This window comes from Prinia subflava, chromosome 12 (assembly GCF_021018805.1).
Source record: "Prinia subflava isolate CZ2003 ecotype Zambia chromosome 12, Cam_Psub_1.2, whole genome shotgun sequence".
NCBI classification, from domain to species: domain Eukaryota; kingdom Metazoa; phylum Chordata; class Aves; order Passeriformes; family Cisticolidae; genus Prinia; species Prinia subflava.
The window spans coordinates 11546590-11573656 of NC_086258.1; the positions used below are offsets into that span (position 1 = coordinate 11546590).

Sequence of the window (27067 nt, forward strand, 5' to 3'; positions counted from 1 at the left end):
GCCCGCGTCCCACCGCGCGGTCTCGCCTCCGTGCGCGCGCGGCCACGTGTACGCGGCGGGGCCGGTGCGGCGGGGTCGCTCGGCACCGGCCATGAGTGTGGGGTTCATCGGCGCGGGGCAGCTCGCCTTCGCCCTGGCCAGGGGCTTCACGGCGGCAGGTGGGCGCGGGGCAGCTCGCCTTCGCCCTGGCCAGGGGCTTCACGGCGGCAAGTGGGCACGGGGCGGATGGTGCCGATCTCTCGGGCTGACGCGCGGTGTCGTTCGCAGGGGTCCTGGCCGCGCACAAGATCACGGCGAGCTCCCCGGACACTGACCTGCCCACCGTGAGCGGGCTGCGGGTGAGTGCGGCCGGGTAGCGGGGACCGGGTGGCGGCTCTCCCCTCCCAGGCCGTCCCGGGCCTGAGCGGTCCCGTTTCTCCCTAAACCGGTGCAGAAAATGGGAGTGAACTTCACGGTGAGCAACAAGGACACGGTGAAGAGCAGCGATGTCCTCTTCCTGGCTGTGAAGCCACCCATCATCCCCTTCATCCTGGAGGAGGTGGGCCCCGACATCGAGGCCCGGCACATCGTGGTCTCCTGCGCGGCTGGCGTCACCATCAGCTCCATCGAGAAGGTGAGAGGGGACCGGGCCGTGCAGGGCCGGCCATGAGCTGGTTCCGTTTCTCTGACCCCGAGGAGCCGATGCAAGGGACTGATGTTACTTGTGCTGCTCAGGACTAAAGTCACACAGCAGCAGCCAACTTGTTTTCGGTCACCTTTTCCTGTCTTCATCAGCAAATGCTATTAGAGGTTTTATCCAGCTCTTCCCTCACATGAGGTGCTGTCTGATCATGTTGTTTTTTTTTAACAACAGTGGGTCACCTCCCCAGAATTTCTGCAGATTTTATGTGAAGTGTCTGCAGGAGCTGTTTTGGAGATCTGTGGGTTGGTGTGGGACTGAGGCCTTTGGGATACTGTTTCCAACCTGGCTTTGCCCAGCTCCTGCTTTGCTGGTACTGACGAAGACTTCACATTCATGGATGGGCTGCTGTGGCTCAAAGCACGGCATTTGAGATACACAGGTCTCTCTTTTCCTTCTGCTTGTGTTGTTCTTGCCCCTGGGGGGTCCTTTTCTGCACAGTCCATTGATGAAAAATATGCACTAAAGCTCGTTTTTCCCCCTTCTTTCCTTTTTCCTTACTTTCTGTCTTCAATGATTTTCTTCCCTAAGAAACTCTCTACCTTCTGCCCCACACCAAAAGTGATCAGGTGCATGACCAACACCCCTGTGATAGTCCGGGAAGGTGCTACAGTCTATGCCACTGGAACTCATGCGGATGTGGAAGATGGGAAGCTTTTGGAGCAACTGATGGCCAGTGTGGGCTTCTGCACCGAGGTGGAAGAGGATCTCATCGATGCTGTAACGGGGCTCAGTGGCAGTGGCCCTGCGTATGTATGTGCTGTTTCCTCAGCTAGTGGCAGTCTTTGGGAGAGCAGTTGGCTTTGCCTGCCATAACGTCTGTGGAATTTCAGCTTGCCTTTTTTTTTTTTTTTTCCATCACCCACATTTGCAATGGGACAGGTGTCCAGTTTGGGACAGCAGGAAAATATTTTTATGAGTCAGATAAGCCTGAAGTCCATAGCCAGTGTGCAGTGACCATGTGTTCATGTTGCAAAACTTGGGCCTGTAGTTTGCATGATGCAGAAGCTGAATTTCTCCTATTCCTCCCACTTCTGAGCTGGAACTAGTGGGAGGGAAGCCTGACATGGCATTCCATGAAGGAAAGGGGGAGGCTTTTGTGAAGTCTATAAATGATAGAAGTCACAGAACAGTCCTGAGGCCCTGGATTCTCTCCTGCCTGGGACTTACCAGTCCTGGAGCAGAGTCTTTCAGTCACCTTCTTCCTCTCTCTGGTCTCAGGCATTCACTGCCCTGGATGCTCTTGCAGATGGAGGAGTAAAGATGGGCCTTCCCCGCAGGCTGGCGGTTCGACTCGGAGCACAGGCTTTGCTGGTCAGTATTACCTCCTGCATACCAAATCTGAGTCTGTGCCTGCTCTGTGCAGAGGAATCTACAAATCACAGTTTGAAGTGTTCTTGGTCCTCTCACAGAATGTACTTTAAAGAATGTGTTTGGTTTGAATGCACACATGTTCCTGGTGAGGAGCTGTAGGAAGTGCCCGCAGAAGTCTGCTGGCACTGGTGGTGGTGTGGGAGCTGGGGCCTGGGAAACTCTGCTCCTTTGCAGGCTTCATCAGCTCTGAAAAGTGTTTTGGCAGCCTACAGGAGCCCAGGTCTGCCTGTTGTGAGTGTTGGTGCTGCTCTGTGCAGCAGAGAACAGGACTGTGTGACAGTGGCTTCCTCAGTCAGAGCTCTGGCAGGTGTTTCCTTGTTACAGGGCGCTGCCAAAATGCTGTTAGAATCTGAGCAGCATCCTGGTCAGCTGAAGGACAATGTCTGCTCGCCTGGCGGAGCCACCATCCACGCCCTGCATTTCCTGGAGAGTGGTGGCTTTCGCTCTCTCCTCATCAATGCTGTGGAGGCGTCCTGTATCCGGACAAGGTGGGCACCTACAAAGTCCTAAAGAGCTTGCAAGACTTGCCCCATCCCCATCTCCATTTTTTATATGTCTTCCTCTCCCACTATCCCATTGTAGGGAGCTGCAGCATTTGGCAGACCAAGAGAAGATTTCCCCAGCAGCCATAAAGAAAACTTTGCTGGACAAGGTGAAGCTGGAGTCTCCTTCCCTGTCTGTGGCATCTGCTAGCAAAGTCAGTCTGTTTACCAACAAGAGCAAGAAGAACTGACCAGACTGCTGTATTCTGGTAGTGCTGAATGTCAATGTCCTGGTTGCAGCCAGGACAGGGTTAATTTCTGCAGTAGCCAGGAGTGGCGTGGCCAGGACCCGGGTTATTCTACACATCATGTGCATGGGCAAGGGGAAGGGGAGGCTTTGTGGCAGGGGAGAGGGGCTGAAGAGGGATGGGGAGAAGAGGTCCCTTCTGGCTGAAGAGCGGGTAACATCGTGTTTGCGCATGGTGAGCAATCGCGTGTGACTCCTTCGCCTCTCTTCTACTCTCTTTTTAATATTGTTGCTGTTATTATTTGTTTTCTTATCTCATTACTGTTTCCAGTAAATTGTTGTTATAGCAAACCATGATCTTTACCTTTTGTGCCTCCAGTTCTCTCCAGCCCGCCACGGGTGGAGAGGGACAAGAAGGGAGTGAGTGAGCAGCATCTGGTTTTGAGTATTTCAGTGGGAATGCTAGTACAGAGAATACCATTCCTAAGCCACAACCATTAGTGTTCTCTGTGTTAATTCCATTTTGTCCAAGGGAAAACACTCACTCTGCATATTGGTGTCCCCTGTACCAGGCTTGTGGCTTGCAGCAGCTGTGGGGCAGTGCTGTAGCAGAGAGTCTTTAACCTGTAGTGGGGTTGGTGTGGGCTGTCCCTGGCACTGCTGTTTTCTTGGGCAGGGGTGATACTCTCATCAGAGCTTTGTCAAGGAAATAATTTCTCCAGAAGCCTTGAGTACTTCCAGGACTCAAGCAGTGTTTGTGATGTCCCATGCAGAAAAATTTTTATAAGATGTTTCAGAACTTTTGGTTTCAAAGGTTTAATCCTCTCTGGATCTTTCATCTGCTGTCAGAGCTTATGTCCCGTCACTGCTGTTATTAGCTGGAGCAGATGCTGCCACACAAACACCATGCTGCATGGTATATCAGGGTCTGGGCCCAATATCACCTCTCGGAATGGACCAGGTCCCTCTCCCATCACTCAGATGTGTGGTGTGAACATCAGACCATGCTCTTTTTCTCTCCAGTGGACGCCCCTTCTCTCTGCTCAGTCTGGTTTGGAGAACCATAATCTCTCACTGCCCCTCCGTTACTGCTGGCCGTGCTTGGGTGGTTTGACAGATGAAGGGGTAGTGGGTTTTTACTTTGCCTGCTGTCTCTGAGGTGCTGGTGATGGTGAAGTATTTTTAGTGTTAGGCTTTTGGCTGCCAGCGAGGTGTGACCCTAACGCGCCATGTGCAGCGGCAGGAGGCCGGTGGCTGCTGGGATGGCGGGAGCTGATCCGCGGCTGATCCAGTAGTTTGGTGGAGCGGCAGCGCTCGCCCCGGGACGGGAACTGGACCGCGGCGGCGGGAGGAGCCGGCGCCGTGCGGAGCGGGGTCCGTGCCGGGCCGTGCCGTGCCGGGCCGTGCCGTGCCGGGCCGTGCCGTGCGGAGCGGGGCCCGTGCCGTGCGGAGCGGGGCCCGTGCCGGGCCGTGCCGTGCCGGGCCGTGCCGTGCCGGGCCGTGCCGGGCCGTGCCGTGCCGGGCCGTGCCGGGCCGTGCCGTGCCGGGCCGTGCGGAGCGGGGCCCGTGCCGTGCCGGGCCGTGCGGAGCGGGGCCCGTGCCGTGCCGTGCCGTGCCGTGCCGGGCCGTGCGGAGCGGGGCCCGTGCCGTGCCGTGCCGTGCCGTGCCGTGCCGGGCCGTGCCGTGCGGAGCGGGGCCCGTGCCGTGCCGTGCCGCGCCGCGCCGTGCCGTGCCGGGCCGGGCCGGGCCGTGCCGTGCCGGGCCGTGCCGGGCCGTGCCGTGCCGTGCCGTGCCGTGCCGTGCCGTGCCGGGCCGGGCCGGGCCGTGCCGGGCCGTGCCGGGCGGGCCCGCGCTGCCCCCGGAGCGCGCGGCCCCCTTAAGGCCCGGGGCGGTTGCGCCGGGCGCTTCATGAATGGAGCCACGTGACCCAAATATCACGTGACGAGTCCGTGAGCGGCGGCGGCGGCGGCTCGTGAGTCCCGGTCCCTCCCAGCGCGGCCTCCCCGCCCCGCCCGGCCCGGCCCGGCCCGGCGGCCCCGGCAGGAGGTGAGCGCCACCGGCTGTGAGGGCGGGCGCGGCCCTGGCACGGGCCGGGGCGGGGCGGGCCGGTCCCCGGGGGCGGGCCGGGGCGTGGCGGGCGCAGCGGGCCCGGGATGGTGGCGGGGTCCGCCGCGGGGTCGGCAGGTGTTTAACGGGGCCGCCGTCGCTGACTCACGGCGGGGCTTCGCGGTCGCGCCGCCCGGCCCCTGCCCCGCCCTGCCCCGCCGTGTCCGGGTCCCGCTCAGCTGCCGAGCAACAGGTGCGCGGGGCGCTGGCCCGGGGCCTGTGCCCGGCCCCGCCCGCCGCCTCCCGGGTCCACCCGCAGGCATCGCGGACGCATCCGGCCCCTCCCTCCCGCGGTTGCCGACTGCCCCTATCGTGTTGCAGACCGGCTGCCCTCAGGCCGAGGCTGCCCCTCTCAACCCCGCCGCACCTTCGGGCGCTCAGGCTCCGCCGGTACGGCTACGACCTGGCCCCCGGCGTGGCCTCGGGCCTCCCTCCCGCCGGGCGGCCGCCCCCCGCCGCCGGTGTTCGCCGTGCTCTGTGATTCTTCTCCCGGGGACGAGAGGGCCGGGAGGGTGAGGAGCCATCGGGGCGTCTCGCTCAGTTCCCAGAGCAGGCTCGGCCGCAGGCAGGACAGCCCCGCTGCCTGCAGTCGGTCCCTTGTCCTCGGGCTCCTTGGCAGCGGCGGACGCGCGGGGGGAGGTTCTGCCCCTGTTCCGTAGGGGCTGCCCCGTGCTCGGCGCTGCGGTGTCGGGAGTGGAGCGGGCTGCGGTGCCTGACCCGCACGGAGGGTCTGCGGTGTGCGCTGTGCACGGGTCGGTCACGCCGTGCACAGCTGGGGACGGCTCTGGCTGTCCGCGGTGTGTGAGGCTCCAGCTGTGTGGTCGGAGGGCACTGCCAAGGGTGGGAGGGAGTCTCTCAGAGCTGGCCCTGTGCTTTAGCAGCGTGAGCAGAGGTAAAACCAGATGGGTGGGCAGATTCCTTGAGGAAAAAATTGCTGTGGAAGTGCTCAGGGTTGGATGGCCTCACCAGGGGGACACCCAGGATGGGGAACACAGGAGAGGCACTGTCTTGGCTACACAGGTAATTTGGGGAGTCACTGGATGAGACTGTGTGAGCTAATTTGCCAGCAAGCAAATAGAGTATGAAATCCATACTGGAAGAGAGTGTTATTGTGCAGTGTGCCCCGTCTCTGCTGACAAACCACACTCCTGTGCCTGCCAGTGCTGTGGAGCCCCTGGGGGAGCACAGCCCTTGCTCTGCCGTGCTGGAGCAGGTGATGTCACCGTGTTTACACGGGGCTCGTGGCAAGGTTCTGCATCAGGACTGTGGAGAAGGGCCTGTGTTGGATCATGTGTGGTGCTGTCAGTTCCTGTGTGCTGCCGCTGAGCTGAGGGGAGAATTGGCTGTACTTGTGCTGAGTTCAGGCCTTTTGAGCTCTGGGGAAATGTGTCGAGGCTGCAGTTTCTTCACTGCAGCCATAGTGTTTGGCACTTTTCAGTGTGATCTTTCTTCAGGAAGCTATCAAAAGCTGATCCATCAGCAGTCTGGAGAGTGAGGCGAAGTTTGGTCTCTGATATGTCGCCAGTTCTCTGGGTGTCCTGCCAAACAGCCCAGTTAAAACACGACCTAGGAAACTCTTTGGGTTGTTCTTCCCATTCTACTGACTGCCTTGTGTGTTGCTGCACCTCAGAGAGGTGGGATCACCAGGTTTTTGGGGACAGTCCTGTTGCAGCTCTGATGGCTGTTGTGGGAGGCTGCTGCCTGAGAGGGTGTTGTGTCAGAGAGTGCAGAGGCAGGAATGAGTAGCTGCCTCTGCTGTGTCTAGCTCTGCCAGCACCAGCCATTCCCCAGCCTGCTGAGGAGCAGTCTTCCCAGTGCCCTGCCTGATGCAGCATGCATGTGCCCTGTTTGTTTCCTCCTGGGTCTGCTGTAATGAAGGCAGCCTGTGTGCTTGCCAAGCAGCTGTAAATTCTTTAGTGCCACAGGGCAAGCTAACTCCTGTGGGCCCACTGACCATACCTGCCCCTGATGCCTTCCACTTGCAAGAGGATGGGGCATGGAAGTGCTGCAGGGGCATGCACATTGGTCTCTCCAGCTATTCCCTTTCCTCTCCCCTTTTCCCAGCAGATTTGTTGTTTACCAGGTAGGAACAGAAGGAATAAACAGCAATCTGGGCAGGAGGGAAGAACTGATTTTGTGCAGCAGTTGCTCCTCTGCTGCCTGTCCTGCCTCATTGCAGCTGCCTTCCTTGGGCAGCAAGTGACTGCCTATGCCAGTGTGGTCGGGTGTAGCAGACATCTTGTTGGAAGGAGCATTGTCCTCTAGGTATATATAAATAGCCTGGCTCCTGGCAGGCTGCAGGCTTCAGGAATATCTCTGGTGGTGTTCTGGGGACTGCTAGTCCTGTTCACCTCCCATAGGTCGTAGATGCACTGTAGGGAGCCTGTGGCCACAGCTGCTGGAAGGGCACAAAGTCATATTTGCTGATGTGTGCATTTGGTTCTGGTCTGTAACTGGACATCAGTCCTGCTGGGATTAGGGCAGGGGCAAACAAAATTGTTGTTTGACACCTGCAAGATGAAAGGGGCAGAGGCACCTGTAGGCTGCACAGGAATACTGGCCAGGGCTGAGTGGGTGCAGTCTGGGTGAAGAGGGGAGCGGAGTTTGGGCTGTTTGACACATGTGTTATGTCACATAATATCTGTGTGCATCAATTCCCTGGGCAGTGTATTAGCAGTCAGAACTGGAAAGCCCGAGGGCAGGAGGTATGTGGGGAAAGAACAGGAAAGTGGGTATAAGTCTCTGTAAAGCAGGTCTGGGAATTGCTCTTACCAGTTCTGAAGTCTTGTCTTCCATGGCAGGGAAGGAGTCTGCTCTGCTCTGTTTTTCAGCACCTTTAGTCTTTGTTTTCTTATGAGCACACCTTGGCTCTGAAGATAAGGAGGAAGAAGGTGTTTCTGGGCCCTGGCATGCCAGGGATTGACAGGTACTTTCTCATAGAAAAGACCTACAACTGGGGTCAGTTTTGTGTGACTGGGAGAGGTGAAGGCTGCTGAGGCATCAGCCCAAATTTGTGATGGAATTCCAGTGTGTCCAAGGCTTGCCCTGTACCCCTTGCTCAGGGTTATGTCTTATTGAACCATAGAGGCTGCATCCTTGAGGGCATCTGGGGTCTGGTAGGATTGGGGAGCTTCTGAGCTGTGCTTGGGCACATTTGGAAGGGCGGGTTAAGGTAACCTCCCCTGCTTGGTAGTGACAAGGATGAGGCTGGGAGCAAGTGGTGTAGAGTGCCAGCCTGCTGAGTCAGCCTGACTGGCCTGGAGCAGACATGCTGTGGACCCTACCTGCTGCTTGCAAGGCTGTTTTTAAAAATGTGGCTTCCAAGTATTCTGACTCCTCCTAGTTTTTTGATTTCCCCCCACCATAAACAAAAAACCAGCATTGCCACAAAGTCTCCATGGGAGCAGAGGTGTGGAAGGGCAGCAGTTTCTGCTCAGGGACACAGTCTGCTCCTTGTGAGTCCAGCTCAGCTGGCTGCTTGTTGAGTGTCTTCCACGGTGGGGATGACCAGGATTTGGAGCACCATGGAGCACTGCTGCTGGACCCTGCCAGACGAACGCCGTGGGCTCTGCCGTGTCCCAGGTGCTAATTTGACTTTCCTTCCCTTTCAGAACCCAGCTGACTAGGCTGTCGTGTTATGACGACCCCCAACAAAGGAAACAAGGCCTTGAAGGTAATGTAGGTGGAGGAGAGGGGTACAGGGATGGGTGTGGGCGTCCATCTCAGGTTTCACAAGTGTGTGCTGCCTTCTCTCCCAGGTGAAGAGGGAGCCAGGCGAGAATGGGACCAGCTTGACAGACGAGGAGCTGGTGACCATGTCTGTGCGAGAGCTGAACCAGCATCTACGGGGCCTGTCGAAAGAGGAGATCATCCAGCTGAAGCAGCGTCGGCGCACGCTGAAGAACCGGGGTTACGCAGCCAGCTGCAGAGTGAAGCGTGTTACCCAGAAGGAGGAACTGGAGAAGCAGAAGGCAGAGCTGCAGCAAGAAGTGGAGAAGCTGGCCTCAGAGAACGCCAGCATGAAAATGGAACTCGATGCTCTGCGCTCCAAATACGAGGCTCTCCAGAACTTCGCCAGAACCGTGGCCCGGAGCCCTGTGACCCCTGCACGGGGGCCTCTCACATCCAGTATGGGGCCCCTCGTCCCTGGCAAGGTTGCTACTACTAGTGTCATCACAATAGTGAAATCCAAAACGGACGCCCGGTCTTAGTGAAGCGAGCGTTGCCTGAGCTTGTCTGTGCAGGGCAGTTAGGCACAAAACCAGCCTGGAATCCCCAAAGCACAAGCCCTCCCCACATGGGTCCGGGTTCCTCAGACTTGGCCCAGGACTGGCCCGCTGATCGCTCCAGTTTATTTTGTTGTGTCCAGATTGGTATGAGCAGTGGTGATGCATCCCTTGTCCTGTGCAGACAGAGCTTCCCACCCAGCAGTCTGTAGCCCTCGGGTGCCCTGGGGACAGACTGGGATTTTGGTTTTCTACCCAAAGAAAATCTGTGCAGCGAGGCTGACAGAAGGGTGGAGGGGTGGCCCGAGGAAAGCTTTCTTCCTGGGGGCTGGGAACCCTAATTTTTGGTCACTTCCAAAGGCTTTATTTCATGACTTCCAGGTGGTGCATCTCAGCGCCTGAACCTGCTGCTTTTGTCTCCTTTGGTACCTGTAGTTACAGTTGGGGTGTTCTGTGTTATAGGTTTCTATTCCTTTCTAGGTGTGCCTCTGTGCCCTAACCGTGGGTTTCCCTCAGACGTCCATGACGTTAGCTGTGTAAACTGGCAGTGGTGGAAGGACGATGCTGCTGTGTCCTGCCGCTGTGGTCCTGAGGCCCCGCAGGGCCCAGCACCCTGGGAGGGGAGAAGGGAGCAGTGGTACTGTGTTGACTGCAGGCCGGTTTTGTGCCTAATGTGTTGCACTGAACAAGACCAAAATCACTAGTTGTTCCCATGTTTTGAGGGTATCAAGTGTCTCTAGTGTGATGGTTTACACAACCAGTTTATGTGGTTAAATAGTCCTTTATTTAAAGAGAGAAACATCATTTTAAGAGTTATAAAATTATCTAAGTTTAAAATTGGACAGAAGAGAGAGCGTATTTATAGTCAGCTTTTTTACCTGAGAAGGCGAGAATATTTGACCATATGAGTGGGGAAATATTCTCAGAGACTTTGCTAGTTAAAAGTTAATAAATAAATAATTTTAAAGTTTCTCATGAACCTCCCGCAAACTGTTTGTGGCTCTGAGGTTAGTTTTTATAAAGAGTTATCAGACTTTATTTATAAAACTTAGAAAAAGACAAAAAAAGAGGCAAGTCCTGTTTGATATCTTTTTGCAATTGTACCAAAAGTGACTTATTCTTGACCTTGCTAGTTTCTGTCGTGTCCCCTTGTGTTGGGCACTCTGCTACCCAAGCTCTCGTGTGGCACTGTGGTGTGCTGGTGCCTTTGCCATGTGCTGTCATTTCACACTGTTGTCGTTTTGCCTAAACTCCACTCAGAGACTGAGTTGGAATCTCTCCAGATAGGTTCTGGTGCACAGGCAAAGGTGCTGCTCTTTTTGAAGAATGGCTGGCTGGTGCAGCGAGGTAGTGACGTGTGCCCAGAGGTGTGGAGCGGGAGCCCAGGCAGCTCCTGCTGAGCAGCCAACACCAGGTTAGCTCGGTAATCTGGAGAGGAAAAACGCTGCACTTTGCTTCCTGCAGCAAACCTGTCAGAGAAGTAACATGAGGGAGACTTGTCCAGGTTTAGGAGAAGACTGGTGGGATTTAGCTCTGGAATTAGATCCTGTGGTCAGAACCTGTGTTGTGCTCATACCTCACCTGAACAAGAGGAGCAAGTCTGCAGCAAGAAAGGCAACATGGGACAGGCTAGTCCCTGTGTCTACACATTGCTGGCCAGTGAGCTGTGGCAGGATCACTGTCCTTCCTGGGGCAGCTTCTGCCCAGGGGGGTTAGAAGAGTGTTCAGACTCACAGCTGTGGTGCAGCTGAGAAGCTGTTTGTGGCTAGGCTCCGTTCCCACAAACACTTTGACTCCCCTGTCCCCTTCCCAAAGATTTGAGCTGATTTACTGAGTTTTAGAGAAGCAGGACATGAGGGGAAAGCCCGTGTGATCTCCTGGCTGCTGAAGATCTGAGTGGAGGGGGCAGATTGGGATAATACAAGTGAAGCCACAGGCTCTTGGGGAGGTATGGCTATCCTGGATAGATTTTGGGGATGTTTCTCATTGCTGAACTGATGCTGCTGTCCCCTGAGTGGAGGATGAGGTCAGTCTGAGAAAAGCTGCAGTGTGGCAGGAGAGGAGCAGGTAGTTGATGGATATTTCCTGCTGGAGGAGATCAGCTTTGCTTTGATTGATAAGGAGTTGTTTGGGACGTTTTTCCCAGTAAACTTCCCAAAGGAGGAGCAGGTTAGAACATTGGCTCCAGACTTCCCCCTTCTGGCCCTGGACTTTCTCTTCTCTCAGCCAAAGTGTCTGATGTGCCACTCCCAGCCATTCACCACACAGGCCACACACTGCACAGCACTCAGCAGGCTCTGGTCTTCCAGCTGGTTGTGTGGTGACTGAAAGAAGTGAGATTTTACAGAACACAGAGGCATCCAGTTGTCATGGGATGTCATTCCCAACCCTGTCCCTCCTAGACCCAGCCTGAGACTGAATCAGCCAGAGCCCTTCGGAACACAGCTGAGTCCTGATCTGGGCTGGAGGAGCGGGCAAGGTGTGTATAGGGCTGGTTAGGATCAGTTCCACAGCTGGGGCCTCTGGTGTGAGGAGAGCCCCATCAACACAGCAGGCAACAATACCCTTCAGCCACGGAGAGTTTGCTTTTCGTTGTGCTCTGTGGCAGGAGTGTGCAGTCCGTGGCAGCCGTGCTGCCGCGGGTCAGGGGCTGGCGCTGCTCGGCCGCGAGGCGTGACAGGGCTGGCAGCAGTGCTGACTGCACCAGAGCTCGTTCCTCCTCGCCTGCACTGTCCCTCCTTGCTCGGAGCCCGGGTCTGCTTCCAGTGGCCTGTGTATTCAGTGAGGACAGGTCGTGTAGGGAAGAGCAGGCCGTGACAGAAGGGTGCCACCGTGCTGAGCAAGCCCTGCGGGTGCCAGGCTGGGTGTCAGCGAGGCCGCGGTCCCCAGTGTTGCTTCCCTGTGGTTTTGGTTTTGTTCTCAGTGAAGTGTAGGACCCCGAGTGATGTATTTCTGCAGTGTCCAAGGAGTCTCCGCCTGGCTCCGGGGGATGCTGTGCCCTGCCAGCTGGCTTCCCGTGCCCCTGCGAGGCGACCCTTGTCCGAGCCGTCACGCTGACCTCTCTCTCGTATATAGTGTTCTGGAATGTGACAGTTCTTGTTCCTGAGGTGCTCGTCCGTTTGGTTTCCTGCTGTGAAGGGTGTCGTGTTCCCTTTCTCCTTTTCCTGGTGCCGTTCCGGGGCGCTGGGGAGGGCTCCTGCGCCAGCCCGGCTGGGGAGCGCCCCCGGCACCCCCGGGATTTGTGTATCTTGTGAATTGTGTACAGTCGCTCCCGGCCGGAGCCGGGGCTGGCGGACAGAAGGGTCACCCAGAGGGCTCCGGGCTCGGTGCAGGCGGTATTTATTGCTAAGTTATTGCCGTTATTTATTCTGTACAGTGTCCGCCGCCTTTGTACGCGACAATAAACCGCTTCAACAGCCGCCGCCTGCGCGTCCTTGGGGGGCCGCCCGCCGCCAGGGGGCGCTGCCGCGCGGGGGGCGGTGCCGGAAGCGGCGCGCGCGCTCTGGCCGGAAGGCGGAAGCGGCGGAGCCGAGCCCGGTGGCGGCGGAGGCGCGGCGGTTCCGGGGCGATGGCGGCGGGCGGCAGCCTGAGCCGCTCCGAGCGGAAAGCGGCGGCGCGCGCCGAGATCCTGCAGCAGGAGGAGCAGCGGGACCGCCGGAGACAGGTACGGTACGGCGCCGCCCGACCCGTTCCACCTCGTCGCTACGGGCCGCCGTGACCACGCGTGTGCACCGGGCAGGTATCCCGCATCTGGAGAAAGCCGCCGGCGGAGCGGAGCCCCGAGGAGTGCCAGGTGCTGAATGAGAGCGAGGACATCGTCAGGGAGCTGGAGCGGCGCCGCAAGCGGCGCGAGCGGCTGCGGCGGCGGCAGGAGGAGGTGGGCGGCGGCGGCGGCGGCGGGAGCGGGGAGGCCGAGTGGGTGCTGGAAGGGAGCGGGCCCGGCCGCGGAGAGGCGGGCGGAGGCCGCCGGGCCGGCTGCTGCCGAGTTCTGCAGCCGCAGCAGGCCTCGGTGAACAAGCGCTGTGCCCCAGTACCGGGAACGCGCCTGCGGCCCGGGGACTGCCCGTGTTTGTGTCCGGTCCGCCGTGCTGCCAGGCCTCCCACGAGCGGGGATCAGCAGCGTCTGGACTCTGGGAAGCTCTTTCCCGTGATCCTTCCGTGAACAATGCCCATGTCCTTTTCATTTGGAAACCACTGTTGATGTTGTGTTTGTGTTGCTTTTCCTAGTTGGCCCAAGCCCATCTTCAAACTTTTGGGGAGATCCCCGCTCTTTCTGCCTGGGTGGTGCAGTGTATCTCTGACCCGTGTGAACCTGCTGAGGTGTGTTTTGCAGGTGTGTGATGAACCAGAGGAGCTGAAAAGGAAGGTGGCCGAGCTGGCAGCAGCTGTGCGGAGCGCCAGGCACCTCGTCATCTACACCGGCGCTGGGATCAGCACGGTGGGTCTGGGGGGCAGCAGCTGCAGCCCCTGCAGGGCTGTGGCCGTGTGGTGTGGGCTGTCAGTGACCACAGCACATGTGTGATGAGCCTGGCATGCTGCAGGAGTCCTGCGGCCAGCAGTTTCCAGGCTGTATCCTGGGCCCATTCCTACTGCCCAGGAGATCCTGCAGCTGCATTGCCTCTGAATGCGTGCAGGATGCACAGCCTGAGCAGGAGGACACTGCTCTTGTCTCACTCAAGGCTCTCTTCAATGACTTGGTGTCAAACCTCAAGCCAGTTAGCTCAGGAATGTTATATCTGCTATCAGACATGCAGAGACGGCTGGGGATTATTGGAACTTATAAACAGCAGTTTGAGAATTGTTTTGTTGCAGCAGCCTGGGGCAAAGCAGCAGTCTGGTTCTGCTTCTAATATGACATCTGCCACCTTCATGTGAGCTCTGTCACTCCATTCTTTGCTGAAATGGAGCATGACTCAGGGCAGGGGGCTGAGCGTTCATGCCACCTCAATGTTTGCTAAAGATGCTGAGTATGAGGTGCCAGAAACAGTCTAGGGAAAATAAGAAAAGGCTCAAGAATGAAGTTCTGTGTAGGAAATGGGAAGTACCAAGGATGAAAAAGAGTTCTGGAGGGATTCCTTAATGGTAAAATTGGAGAAAGGTAAAACTAGAGCTGAAAATGGGAGCTGAAACGTAGAAGAGAGAGAGAAAACATATGAGGAGGTTTCCCTGTGTTTAGGGGACAGCTATGCTGGAAAACTTGGAGTGAATGAAAAAGCAGCCATGGATGGAGGTGTCTGTGGTTGTCCTGGGTGGGCCTGGGCTGTGTTTGTGTGCAAGGGCTGTGACAACGCCGCCCCATCAGGCCTGGTTTTCTCTCCTGGTGACAGGCGGCTTCGATCCCAGACTACAGAGGCCCCAACGGCATTTGGACACTGCTGCAGAAGGGCAGGAGCATCAGGTGAGGAGCCCAGTTCTGAACTGTGTGACAGAAAGCTGATACTGGAAGAGGTTAATGACAATTCCAACTTTTTTTCCCCTGCTTGCTGCTTGTCAGAGCTGCAGACCTGAGTGAGGCAGAGCCCACACTCACTCATATGAGCATTGCCTGCCTGCACAAGCACAACCTGGTAAGATATTTTTTCCTCACTTCACTCATGTTCCTCTGCCTAAGAATGATAAACCCAGCAGGGAAGAGAAAGATTTTCAGAATTTGCATGACTGCATTTTTGGCTCAAGAGGTTGCATATCCATGTAGGAAAATGTGTCCAAGCCTTCCTCATGAGCTGCAAGCTGCAGCTGTGGCAGGTTTTCCCCCGGTGCCTTTTCTTTAACATGTTGTATTTGTACCTGGTGAGGCTGGTCTGGGGAACTGGTCACAAATCAGCCAACCCTAGAAATGTTCTGTTTAGCAGGAGGAGGCTTTCCATTTAGCTTTCACAAAGGTCTGTTTACCGTGCTTTTCCCCCGTGGGTCCTGCTCTGATGTACAGGCTGTTGGTGTGGTTTGGGACATGCACGGCACCTGCTCGGAGGGACACCTGTGTGATGTGTAGGAGCTCAGGGTTTTGTTCCCTTGCAGGTGCAGCATGTGGTGTCTCAGAACTGTGATGGGCTGCACCTGCGGAGCGGGTTACCCCGAGCTGCAATATCTGAGCTTCACGGGAATATGTACATAGAGGTGAGTGGCCAGAGCAGGAAAAAGTCAGTGTTAAGTGACTCACAAAAAGAGAATGTAAACTCTTCATCTGCCACTAACTCAGAAGGAATTAGTACAAGGGCTCAGCCTGTGTGCAGTTCCTGTCTTCAGACCGTCAGGTTTGGGGTGAACTACTTAGAAAGTACCAAACTCTTAGAAATACCAACTCTGTAGCTCTTCCTCTGTACGTGCTGGAGCCTTTTGCTTCTGACGTCTCATCCTCAGCCCTTCTCTGAAATCCCTCCCAGCATGTAGCCAAAGGCTGCCTGTGGCTTTACTTGCTAGTTTTCAAAAAAAACCCTGAGGTTTTCCAAATTAGCGTCTGATCCCTGATGCTTCTGTCTGCAACTTCCGTGTTGTCCCCAATAATGCTTTTCTTCCAAGAGAAGAAGCTTGCTCCTGGCCTCTCGTGGCAGGGATGCTGATGATGTGACGGGGTTTCTGCTTTCATCCTGCACCAGGTCTGCACTTGCTGCACACCCAACAGAGAGTACGTGCGAGTGTTTGATGTGACGGAGCGCACAGCCCTGCACAGGCATCACACGGGCAGGATGTGCCACAAGTGTGGGGCACAGTTGAGAGATACAATCGTCCACTTTGGGGAGAAGGGGACATTGAGACAGCCCCTGAACTGGGAAGCAGCAACAGAAGCTGCAAGCAAAGCAGATGTGATTCTTTGTCTGGGTTCCAGCTTAAAGGTAACTTTAGAGACTCGGTGAAGATTGTTAGCAGCATTCCCTCTTGGTGATACACCTTGGTGCTGAGCAGTCTCCTCCCAAACAGACAACTGTAAACTCTGGTGTCAGGATTCGCCCAACATCTGTGATAGTCTCTCTTCCTCCCTCTTTCCCCTCCTGGTAATACATTCCTTTTCCTCTCGCTGATACGGTTCACGGCTGCATGTGCCTGTGGCTGTGCTGATCCTCTGTGCTTTGTGGCAGGTTTTGAAAAAATACCCACGGCTCTGGTGCATGAGCAAGCCCCCCACACGCCGGCCCAAGCTGTATATTGTGAACCTGCAGGTGAGATAAAGCCCTTGGGGCTGGGCGAGCCAAGGGGCTGCGGATGTGTGGGGCCGGGCCCCGGGCAGGAGCCCCCGTCGCCGCCGCGGGGAGCTGCCTGCAGCCGGCTCTGCTGTCGCTCGCAGTGGACCCCGAAGGACGACCTGGCCGCTCTGAAGCTGCACGGCCGCTGCGACGACGTGATGCGGCTGCTGATGGCGGAGCTGGGGCTGGAAATCCCGCGCTACGACCGGTGAGCGGCCCGGGCCCTGTGCGGTGGGAGCCCCGGCCCGGGCCGCCTCCAGCGCCCACCGCCGCCCTCTCCTTCCTTCCGCAGGGCGCGGGACCCCATCTTCGCGCTGGCCGAGCCGCTGCGCCCCGGGGAGGAGGCCACGCACTCGCGGAAACCGGTGGCGCCGCCCTGGGAGCGGGAGGAGCCCCGGCAGCAGGAGCAGCCCCGGGAGCGGGCGGAGGCGGCGGCCGGGCGGCCCGGGGGGTGGCTCGGCCGCGGCTGCGCCAAGGGCGCCCGGCGCAGGAAGAGCCGCTGAGCGCGGGGCGGGGCGGGGCGGGGCGCCGGTGACAGCGCGGCCATGCTGCGCAACGGGGCGGCGGGCGGCGGCGGGGCCGCGGCGGGCGGCGGCGGCCACCGGCCCGTGCGCGTCTGGTGCGATGGATGGTGAGTGGGGCGGGCGCGGGGCCGGGTGATGTCGTGGCGCCGCAGAAATAAACCGTGTTGGCTACGCTGGTGCCTCCGCCTCCTCTGTCACCGCCCGGGCCGCGGGAGAGCGGCGCTCTCCGCGCAGAGCTGCCTCGGAGCGCCGGGCGAGCGGCAGCGAACGGGGCCGCTCCGGAGCCGGGGGCGCCCTTGGGCTCGGCCGCTAACGGGCGCCGGTGGGGCCGGTCCGTTCACCCGCGCCACAGCCGGCACCTGCCGAGCCCTGTGGCACCGGGGCTGGCTCAGTGCGGTGGGAGGGAGCGCTGCTGCGGGCCCTGGTGGCCGGCACAGAGAGACCTTCAGCCCCGCGATTGCCCGCAGCTTCCACGGAAGCGTCCCGGTGTGCCCGGGCTGACCCGGCCCTTCTCTTTGCAGCTATGACATGGTGCACTATGGCCACTCGAACCAGCTGCGCCAGGCTCGGGCCATGGGCGATTACCTGATCGTTGGGGTCCACACGGATGGTAAGAGGCTTTACCAGGTTTCATCTCCTGCAGCCCCTCAAATTCCCCAGCAGCATTAGCCCCAGGAGAACCAAGAGTTCCTGATGAGGTCGGGCTTCATCCTGCATCTGCTCCAGGATCAGTAAACTGCAAGAGAAAAATGTCCCTTCTCTGGTAGTAGAGTTACCCCTGTCACACTTTTGGACTCAGGATTAGATGAGTCAGATCTTGCAGGCTCTGAGGGTTAATCTGCGTTCTGTGCTATGAAAACAGTTGAAACAGCTGAAAATCAGTCTGCTTTTGCTAGTAGGAGCTGCAAAACTTAGGTTCCAGAACAAGTTACTTGTGGAGAAAACTCATTTCAAGGCCATCTGGAAGTTAAGTGCCAGAAACAAGTTCTGACATGTGAAGATGTATTTTAAATGGGTTTATGGATGCAGAATTTCCAGTATGAACCAGGTGTAGTATGAAGTTACTGTTTAAGAGGGAAATTTCTCCTAGAGGAATGCCAGGAGGCCCAGCTCATCCCCTCAGGAAGAAGTATATGGGTACAGGGAAATACTGAGACCTTTTGCCCTCTAAGTGAATTCCAGGGCCCTTGTTCAATGCTTAGAAAATGCAACTGAATCAAAATACTTTCTGATCTATCTGGGGCTTCCTTTGCTACCACAGACTGATCCAAAGCTGAGGATAAGCCTGCAGTGACGTTCGCCTGCCTATGAAATGAGTGAGAGTCACTGTAGCTGCAGGACATGCTTCTAACTGGAATTTTGTTTCTCCCCCAGAGGAGATTGCCAAGCACAAGGGTCCCCCCGTGTTTACACAGGAGGAGAGGTACAAAATGGTGCAGGCCATCAAGTGGGTGGATGAGATTGCTCCTGGAGCTCCTTATGTCACCACACTGGAAACCCTGGACAAGTACAGCTGTGACTTCTGCGTGCATGGGGGTGAGTGGTGTTCAGGGCAGTGTGCTCCAGGTGCCCTGCAGCAAACTGAGCAGTGCCCTGGCTGGTGCAGGGGTCAGGGATTCCTGCTGTGTGTAGAGCTCTGCCTTCTCAATACCTGCACTGGGCAGCACAGCTGCTTCTGGTCTCGTAGTCTGGAGAAACATGTCAGCATGCTCAAAATCTTGAGAGTGGCCAGGACCCTTGGTTTTAACTTACAAAAGTGAAATGTGTCATTTAAAATTATCCCGAAGTTGCCCCATAGCACCAGCAGAAACTTGTGCAAAGGGGAAAGCCATTTGTAAAACTTAAGTGTGAAAAACACTATTGAAAAGGAAAGCAAGCAGAAATACAGTCATGTTTATATCTTCTTATCCTGGGACAAGGTTAGATCTGAAAAGCTTCTCTCTTTATCCAGCTGATAAGCTGTTCAGTGGCTCAGCTGACTGTGTCGCCAGAGACCTAGTTCTTAGTGTGAACACTTTTTGGTGTACAGTTGCTGAAGAGAGACTTGCTACAGTTCCTGCAGTGTTCTAAGGAAATGTTCTTGCTCTGGGACTCTGTCCCTTTCTGGGCTGCTGCCAAAGCTCATTAAGCCTCAGCCCTTCCTCCCCTGCCCCTCTGAAGGAATTTTGTTAGTTTGACCAGGAGTAGTCTTTGCACTCATTTAGCGTATCTCTCATCTGATCCCAGCCACCTGCTATTGATAAGCCAAGTATTTCACTAGGTGTAAATAAATCCTTAATCTTTAGAAGATAAATATGCTTTCTTCACGTGGATGGCATGGTTATCAAATTCCTCATTAACTTCATTGGCTGCCCTGGACGTGTTTGGTGTACGTGACCCTGTACAGGGCTTGGTGAGGGGTTATGACAGTAGAGGAGAGCTCGTGGCCTCTGCTCCCGCTGCTTGCATTCATCCCCTGTGCCACGTCACTCCCTGCTTCTCCTGAGCAACAGCCTGCACTGGCAGCATTGCCAGGTTGTGTTTGTGCAAAAGCTGAGTTTGGAAATAGCTGAGCTTACCTGAGAAGGTGATGGCAACCCTGCTGTTTGTGCCTCTCGTGGCATGCCAAGTTGTGCTGGCAGTGTATGCCCTCCTGTTCCTGTGCTCTGGGGGAAGAGTGGGGGTTTTAGGAGAACTGAGCAGGACTGAGGCACCCCACTGTGTGGGCACACTCATGGGCTGCCCTCTGACTGTTTTGGCAAAGGGAAACCAACTTAGCTTTTGCTTGTGAGTGCTTTGTATCATCACCAAAAGTATGTGAGAGGTGTTTTTGCAGAGAGTTGGGAGCCATGTGCCAGAGATGAACCCTCTGTAGAAGGGTTGTTGAATGTCACTGTGGAAGTGCAATCATTGAGAGGAAGAACTTTCCATTGGATGAACTGTTTCACTGACTGAAAACTTGTAACATGAATCAAGGGTTAAATCCAGTCCCAGAAGAGCTAAAAGTTTTTTACTCTTTTTAACATTGATACAGATAGTGCTTGTTTATTGTCATTCAGACAATAATCAGCTGTCCCTGCTGCTGCAGGGCACCCAGCAGTGGACCAGATGGGTAACGGTGTTTAGTATCCAGGAATATCCTTGTCTCGACAGACACAGTAGTCTTAAAACCCCTGACATTTTTGTGGGGCACAGGACATGTCCCCTGTGTATGCACAGCGATTTGGATTGCAGAGTTCCAGTCTGGCTCTAGGTGTGTGGGACCTGCACAGCTGCTGCTTTTGTGCAGAGAGGGTACAGTTCTGAAGCTTTTCTCTCTCTGCAGATGACATCACCTTAACTATCGATGGCAAGGACACCTATGAGGAAGTAAAGACAGCAGGGCGATACAGGTAACTTCTTGCTGCTTACCTATTAATCTTGTTTTGGGCAGAGTTTCTGGAAATTTGTGTCTTGAAGGGAAGTCAGATGACACATACCACCATTCAGGTCACACCTGAATTTGGCCGTGTGTCAGGGCTTCAGTTGCTCACAGCGTTTTGGCTTCAGCGAAGTGGGGCAGTCCTGCCCAGTGGGGCTGTCTGGTTCCTGGCAGATGTTGGTTCTGGTTTTAAAGCCTCACCAAGAGCTGGCTCTGTTGGGAAGTCTGAGTGAGGGAAGTGTTCCCACGAGCGGTTGCTGCAGCATGAGGATGATGCAGAGACTCTGCAAATAAATGCTATACTTGGGAAGGAAGACTTCCTTAGGACAGCCCTGGTTTGGATTTATCAGGTGTCCACAGGCGTTCCTGTGGTAATGGTGGAAGGCAGAGCTGTAAGCTCTTGTGGCTTCTGCTTCATCCTTTGCTTTCTCCCGCAGGGAATGCAAACGCACCCAAGGCGTGTCCACCACTGACCTTGTTGGCCGCATGCTGCTCATGACTAAGGCTCACCACAGCAACATAGTGAGTCAGAGGGCTTCGGGTGGGAGGTGCAGTCCAGGGCATGTGCCAGCTCTTCCCTTCTGCTGCCCTAAAAGGAGGAGGGCTGAGGAGTGGAGCTCCTAGGCCTGGCTGCCAGGTGCATGGAGAACAGGCAGCAAAACAACCTGCTTATGTTTGCTTCAACATGTCTGAGGTCACAGTGTGATGGGACAAAGACTCAGATGCCTCGTGCTCAGTGTGGGCCTCGGGGATGTTAGGAGAACTGCAGGCAAGCCCATGACTCCTTCCAGGGTGAAACAACACAGTGTGGGCACATTGATCTGTCAGCCAGGTGCTGCCAGAGTTGGAAACTCCTCTCCCTTCCCACTGAGCTTCATGCTTCTGCCTTCTGTTGTCTCTAGTCTGATCAGACCTTTCTTGAGTCTCCTCAGCTCACTCTCTGGTTGGGAGCTAACCTAACCAGGGAAAAGTAGTCTCAAAAAAGTGGTTTTATGTCAGGTAATGAGTTGAATTTACTGAGTAATGAAGGAATCTGTGAATAAAATCACCTGGATAACTGCAGAAACAAGTGACCCACAGGCACATTCAGGGACAGAGGGAGATGTTTTGGTGTGCTGAGCTGTTAAATTGGCTTAGCTGTAACGTGACTTCACAAGGAGATCTGCCCGGTGCTGCTGGCTGCTGCAGATACCGAAGCCTGCCTCTCGTGAGGGTCTTTGGCAGGAGAAGGGATGTTGTCCTGTCAGGGGCTTGCCAGGCTGAGGGAGGATGCAGCTGTGCAGCACTCTTGGGGCTGCAAGTTGGGCAAGAACCACCTTTGCTGGTGGTGCCAAGCTGGGATCAGATAAGGACACATTTCCTGTGACTCATGCTGGGGTAGGACTCTGGTTTAGGTATTAACTAGTTTGTCAGCATTCAGTGCCCTGGATCCCTGGTGTGCATTTTGAGCCTGGCCTTCCCAGCACTTCCCACACACAAGCATATCTTGGTTGGATGAGCTGTGCAAGTGCTTAAACATTTTGACTCTTTATCTCCCTTCAGGATGAGGACCTAGACTATCGGAAGCACACTGACAACTTTGGGAAGGTAATGTGAGTTCTGGTCGTGGACGTCTGGTTGTTGTCCTGCCTGAGAAGGATTCCCAGTGTGCTTTCTGGCCTGTTGCAGGCTTGTTTGTCCTCCCACATGTAGCAGTAATGTTTCAGTGAACGTCTGCTGTCCCGTGTGGCGGCGCCTGCAGTGGGTGTGATGGGCAGGTGTGGCACAGGGCAGTGCATGAGCTGTCCTGCAGTGGGAGCACAGGGCTGCTGTCCCCACTGAGCCTGTGCTGGGTTCCTTCCTTGCTTGCAAATTCCTTCCTGCCACTTCCCTTAGGTCCTAAGTGCACATGGTTCCAGCCTGGGGACAGCCTCTGTGGATACTCCTCTTAGTGCTTGTGTTGTTTGGAAGGTGTTGTATTAGGTCTGGGAGGTGTGGACACAGCAGGTGCGTGGCCACACTATGTTGCAGAGCTCGAGGGCAGTGGAGCTCTCTTGGTGTTCCAGCTGCCAGGTCCAGCCTGTGGCTTGCACTGCCTCGAAAGAGCCATCAGCCCTGTTTATTTCCTTGGCAGCTGGATTGTCCCTGCTTAATGAGCTGCACCAGCAGCTCGAGCAAGTCTTTTTTACTCACAGGGGATTTGCTGACCTGTCTGCATCATCCTTAGTTCTCCACTATTTGGGGGGTTTTGAGTAGGTGTTTTGGAGCATATTGCTCCAGCATGGCTGTTTCCTGGGGCTTGGATCTGGGTAGAATGGATCAGGGCACTGGATACCCTACGTGACCCTGACAGCTGAGCCGTCTGCGTGCTGCCCTTTGCAGGGCCTGCTCTGGCCTCAGCTGCAGTGTCTGTGTCCTGCCAAGTCCTGTGGAGCAGCTTTGGGCAGCACAGCAGGGGACTTGGTGGCTGTTTGCACAGCTACCACATGGTGGGGAGCGAGCTCTGCCCTCAGAGCTGAGGAGGCAGGCAGGTGCCCTGAGGCTTGGCAGAGTGTAGGTTGGTCTCATGTTGTCTCCCTGAACACATCTTGCTTCTCATGGAGATTCAAACCTGCCCTGTTGTCTTCTTCCTTCCTGAGCTCTTCTCTTGGCATCTCCTGAGCTGACTGCTGAGGCAATGATTTAGACAGAGCATAAAGGGCTTTTGTGAAATTGCCTAAATACTTGATGCCAGGAATGTAGAAAGTCCAAGGTGCTGGGAGTTGTTACAGTTGCAAGTGAATTCAGCTGAGCAGGTTGCCCAGCCCTGTGCTCTGTGTTGTCCAAACCCCCTCACAGAGCCTGAAAAGAAGCTGTGTCTGGTGTATGTTTCCACAGGGGCCCAAAGGTCACAGTCCCTGGACTGGCGTCTCACAGTTCCTGCAGACATCCCAGAAGATCATCCAGTTTGCATCAGGGAAGGAGCCACAGCCAGGAGACACCATCATCTATGTGGCTGGAGCCTTCGACCTGTTCCGTATCCTTGACTCTCTTTGGTTGCAGCAGTGGTCTTTGTTTGATGTTCTCATGTTGGGAGGCACCAGACTGGATATTTGCCTCATTTTTTTTTTCCTTTTCTGTTAGCTGCATGTGAGGGAGGAGTCAGGAGAGAGTTCTTCCTGGCAGTTTCTTAGTCACAGGATGCTGAGATAGAAGCTATAGCTCCTCTGTGATCTGTGGCTGTTGGATTTCAGGAAGACAGAGGGGTACTCACAACACCCTATTGTGGTGAAGACTGGCTGCCATAGCATCTGGAGCTGACATGCAGCTCCTGGGGCAGGCTTTGAGGCTTTTTGCTAGAAGCTCTGGAATAAGTAGAAATTCTGGATAGAGACAAAGCTGAGTCCATGTAAGGTGGAGCTGAAAAAGTCTCTGGCTTTTGCCCACAACTGGTAGAACCTGAGGAGGGAGGCAGCAACTGTTCTTGGAAATAGGCAATTAGTAGTGCAAGAATAAAATCCTAGGGATTCTTGTCTCCCACTGTCATTTCTGAGTGACTCTATTTCTGTCTCCCTTCGTCTGTTTTCCATGTGCGCTTCAATTCCTTAAACAGCTCTGCAGATGTTGGTCATGTGGATTTCCTGGAGAAGGTTCACCAGTTGGCAGAGAAACCCTATATCATTGCTGGGCTGCATTTCGATCAGGTCCGTGTAGAACCTGTGCAAAGGCAGAGCAGCTTGGGCCTGTTCTCTGAGCCAGGCAGGCTGTGCTTCGGGAGACAGGACAGGGATGTATTGGCCAATACGGGAATTTCATTTTGGGAGACAGCAAGAGGGAAAGGAGTTGCTCTGTCTCTCTTTTGACTGTGCCTGGTGCTTTGCTGTAGGAGGTGAATCGCTACAAAGGGAAGAACTATCCCATCATGAACATCCATGAGCGAACCCTCAGTGTCCTGGCCTGCAGGGTGAGTGGGTGTCTCTGCACTGTTCCAGAGATTGCCTGGCGCCCGGTGGTGTTTACTTGTGCTCAGTGATCTTGCATGAGTTCCTTGGGGTGCCCTGAGAGGACAGGCAGGATGAATTACTCGAGGCTGCCAGAGCTGCTGATGAACTCTTGGAAGGCTCTGCTGGGCTCTTGTGCCATCCTGGCTGATCCAAGCTGGTGACCCATCCAGCTGCTCTGCCAGCAGTGACAGAGCTGGACGCTGTGCAGGGAGCTGTGTGGCTCTGTGTAGTCAGATATGTGCCACTAGGAAGCTCTGCGCCCTGCAGCAGGGAAATAAATGCCTGAGACAAAATTGTGGGTCTCCACAGAAACGTGTGCCTGCAACAATTAACTTTTGGATTTGCTCCATATGCACGGAAAGGACATTCCATTGAGGAACAAAAAGCTGTTGTGTGACAAGCAGTTGCTGCTGAACCCGCTTCTCTGTTCCCTTAATTGAACTTCTGATTCTATAGCCATGTGACCTGCTCAGGTCTCTTTAAGAAGCAGCTGGCTCCTGGCTTGGGATTGGGTTTGGGGTTGGTTTTTTTTTCTGGGGGATTTTTTTCAAATCTGGACTCTACCTGTTTACTTTTTTAGTATGTCTCAGAGGTGGTGATTGGAGCTCCCTACGCTGTCACTGCTGATCTGTTGGATCACTTCAGGGTGAGTCCTTGCAGATGGACATACAGATGGACACGAACATGCTGGTGGGTGATGTGTGTGGGGAGCTAACCTGGTGCAGGACAACACAGGCGTGCAAGGAGGGAGTGTCCTGCTCAGCCTGGGATTGCCAGGCTGCTGCAGGAGGGTGGTTTTGCTGGTCTCCAGACTGTGCTCAGTGGGAGCAGTGGCAGGAAATGTCTCTGTCATCTTTTGGATCTTGTTAGTGACATTTGTGTCCTTCTCCAGGTAACACTTGTTTGTCATGGGATGACTGAGGTGGTGCCAGACAAGGATGGTTCTGATCCATATGAGGTAAAGTACCAGGCCCTTTGTCAGCATTTGATAGACAGAGCCAGGCTCTGGTTGTGTTCTTGGACTGAGGAAGTGTATTGCAGATGAGGCTACCTGGGTACAGCTTTGGCAGGTGATGCAGCTTTTCATCCACCCCTGAGGACAGCTATGTGGAGCAGTCAGTAAATCATTCCCAACAGCTCCACTCTTCCAGGCATTGTTTTGCTCTGCCTGTTTCTGATGCCGTCTTGGCAGGGTGAGAAATCCTGTGTGCTTTGCTCTCTGTCCTGGGCAGCTCCTGTGTATGTGGAGCTTTGGTTCAGCAAGTGTTTGTTCTGCCTGTGAGGAGATCACTGTGCATCCTGCCTGTCACTACTGAGCTGCACACACAGGTCCCACGTGTTTTCATAGCCCAGTGCTATGTCTGTTTGCAGGAACCGAAGCAACGTGGCATCTTCCAGCTGGTGGACAGTGGCAGCAATCTCACCACAGATCTAATTGTGCAAAGAATCATCAAGAACAGGTTGGGTTTCTTTGTCTCCCAGTTCTGTCACATACTGTTCCATCCAGAGTGTCTGGGGACTAGAATGGGACCAAATAGGGAGAGAAGGTGTTATCTAAAGGCATAGAGTTGGCAAACCTGTCCTTTTTCTTTCATGGATTGGGCAGGCTGTAAATGTGGTTGTACCAATCTGTACAGGGAAAGGAACAGCTGAACTGTGCTGTGTCAGAATGTGCTGCACATCACATTTACTGGTTTGTCTCTTTTAATGATAAAATTCCTTTGCTGTATCCTGGAGGAAAAAGCATGTTATGTCTTTCAGAGCTTTGGTTTTTTAGGCCTGAGTCCTTTACTTTCAGCACTTTGGCTCACATCAGTTATAAATTTGATTTTGGTATTACAACACCCAGGACAGCCAAAGAATGGAATAGCAGCTTCTTCCACAGAGGGAGAAAGACCAGTGTGGGAGTCCCAGGACTGCAGAGTGCTGGCAACAGCCATGGAAAGCTCTGGGAGAGGCTCTGGAGGAGTCTGGGGGTCCTGGGGGCTTTCTGAAGTGCTCTCAGAACAGAGCAGCATAGGAGAAGGCAGTGCTCTCCTGCTCCAGATGCTTTGGTCTACAAGAAGTATGGATGAATGAGAATCTCATGGCATTGTGTGATTTTTGCAGGCTGGAGTTTGAAGCTCGCAACCAGAAGAAAGAAGCGAAAGAGCTGGCAGTGCTGGAGGCCATGAGAAGGCTGGAGGAGGAGAAGCACTAGGCTGCAGAGTGTGGATGTATGAGCCACAGAGTGCTGTAACTTCACCCTCTGGTAGAGCAACTGCTCTTCAGGAAAGGACCCCTGAAGGGGGGCAGCACTGCTGGCACGCAGGACGTGCTGTCCTACCCTCTGCTGTCCTAGCTCCTGCACTAATTATGCAGATGTAACGAGTTGGGATTCCGCTGCCTAGTTTTATCTCCGTTAATCAGTCCCCATCCCTTTACCCAGGAGGAGATCTGACAAAAAAAAAGAAAAAAAAGGTTTTAATTATAACTAATGTTTTAACATGTTGATGTGCTTTTACCTTCTGCCATTTCTGGCTCTTAGTAGGAAGGAAGTGGAGGAGCTGCCCATGCCCCCTTGCCCTGCTAGCCTCGGCTGTCCTGACTGGGGGCTGCATTCCAGAGCAGCTGCTTGGGCAGTGGTGTGGGTGGCTGGACACAGTGAGAGCAGCCTTGGGGACAAGACCAGGCTCATGTGGTTCCTCCTGCAGCTTTTGCTTAGGAACAAGGGGCTGGATGCCAGAGGTGCTGCCTCTTCTTAGCCCCTGCCCCGCACAGACCCAGAGCTGGTCTGGGTTGAGCTGGGTGAAGGTAAATCCGTTGCTGCCCCAGTGACAGGCTGCAGGTGGCAGCTGCTGAAGGGGCAGGTGCTGCTAGGATGCTGGGTCAAGGCATTTCTCCATG

The 27067-nt window shown here is 55.2% G+C and overlaps 3 protein-coding genes across 7 annotated transcripts; all 3 read left to right on the forward strand.

Annotated features, from left to right (window-relative positions):
• Positions 1–3136, forward strand: PYCR1 (pyrroline-5-carboxylate reductase 1). Its single transcript, XM_063409145.1, has 7 exons — positions 1–158; positions 268–338; positions 434–613; positions 1211–1432; positions 1901–1993; positions 2378–2541; positions 2636–3136. Exons 1-7 carry the CDS (start codon positions 92–94, stop codon positions 2784–2786), a joined length of 948 nt encoding a protein of 315 aa, XP_063265215.1. The 5' UTR covers positions 1–91; the 3' UTR covers positions 2787–3136.
• Positions 3137–4652: 1516 nt separating this feature from the next.
• SIRT7 (sirtuin 7) lies at positions 4653–16798 on the forward strand. Of its 4 annotated transcripts, none has more exons than XR_010081951.1 (13): positions 4653–4828; positions 8500–8561; positions 8647–9042; positions 12491–12778; positions 12854–12991; positions 13448–13552; positions 14442–14512; positions 14609–14681; positions 15133–15231; positions 15711–15947; positions 16033–16106; positions 16191–16271; positions 16397–16435. XR_010081951.1 is itself a non-coding variant. In XM_063409309.1 (13 exons), the coding sequence occupies exons 2-13, from the start codon at positions 8526–8528 to the stop codon at positions 16796–16798; spliced, it is 1842 nt and encodes a 613-aa protein (XP_063265379.1). In that variant the 5' UTR covers positions 4671–4828; positions 8500–8525. The 4 variants fall into 4 exon arrangements, 3 of the variants coding, with proteins under 3 accessions (XP_063265379.1, XP_063265381.1, XP_063265382.1); XM_063409309.1 differs by lacking the exon at positions 16033–16106 and adding an exon at positions 16588–16798 and having other exon boundaries at positions 4671–4828; positions 16397–16503; XM_063409311.1 differs by lacking the exons at positions 4653–4828; positions 16033–16106 and adding exons at positions 4881–5278; positions 16588–16798 and having other exon boundaries at positions 16397–16503.
• A 6-nt stretch (positions 16799–16804) lies between these two features.
• Positions 16805–26672, forward strand: PCYT2 (phosphate cytidylyltransferase 2, ethanolamine). Of its 2 annotated transcripts, XM_063409313.1 has the most exons (13): positions 16805–16926; positions 17341–17429; positions 18194–18355; positions 20124–20190; positions 20657–20741; positions 21762–21806; positions 23076–23214; positions 23799–23881; positions 24064–24141; positions 24762–24827; positions 25074–25139; positions 25553–25641; positions 26291–26672. In XM_063409313.1, the coding sequence occupies exons 1-13, from the start codon at positions 16841–16843 to the stop codon at positions 26379–26381; spliced, it is 1146 nt and encodes a 381-aa protein (XP_063265383.1). In that variant the 5' UTR covers positions 16805–16840; the 3' UTR covers positions 26382–26672. The 2 variants fall into 2 exon arrangements, with proteins under 2 accessions (XP_063265383.1, XP_063265384.1); XM_063409314.1 differs by lacking the exon at positions 21762–21806.
• Positions 26673–27067: the final 395 nt, after the last annotated feature.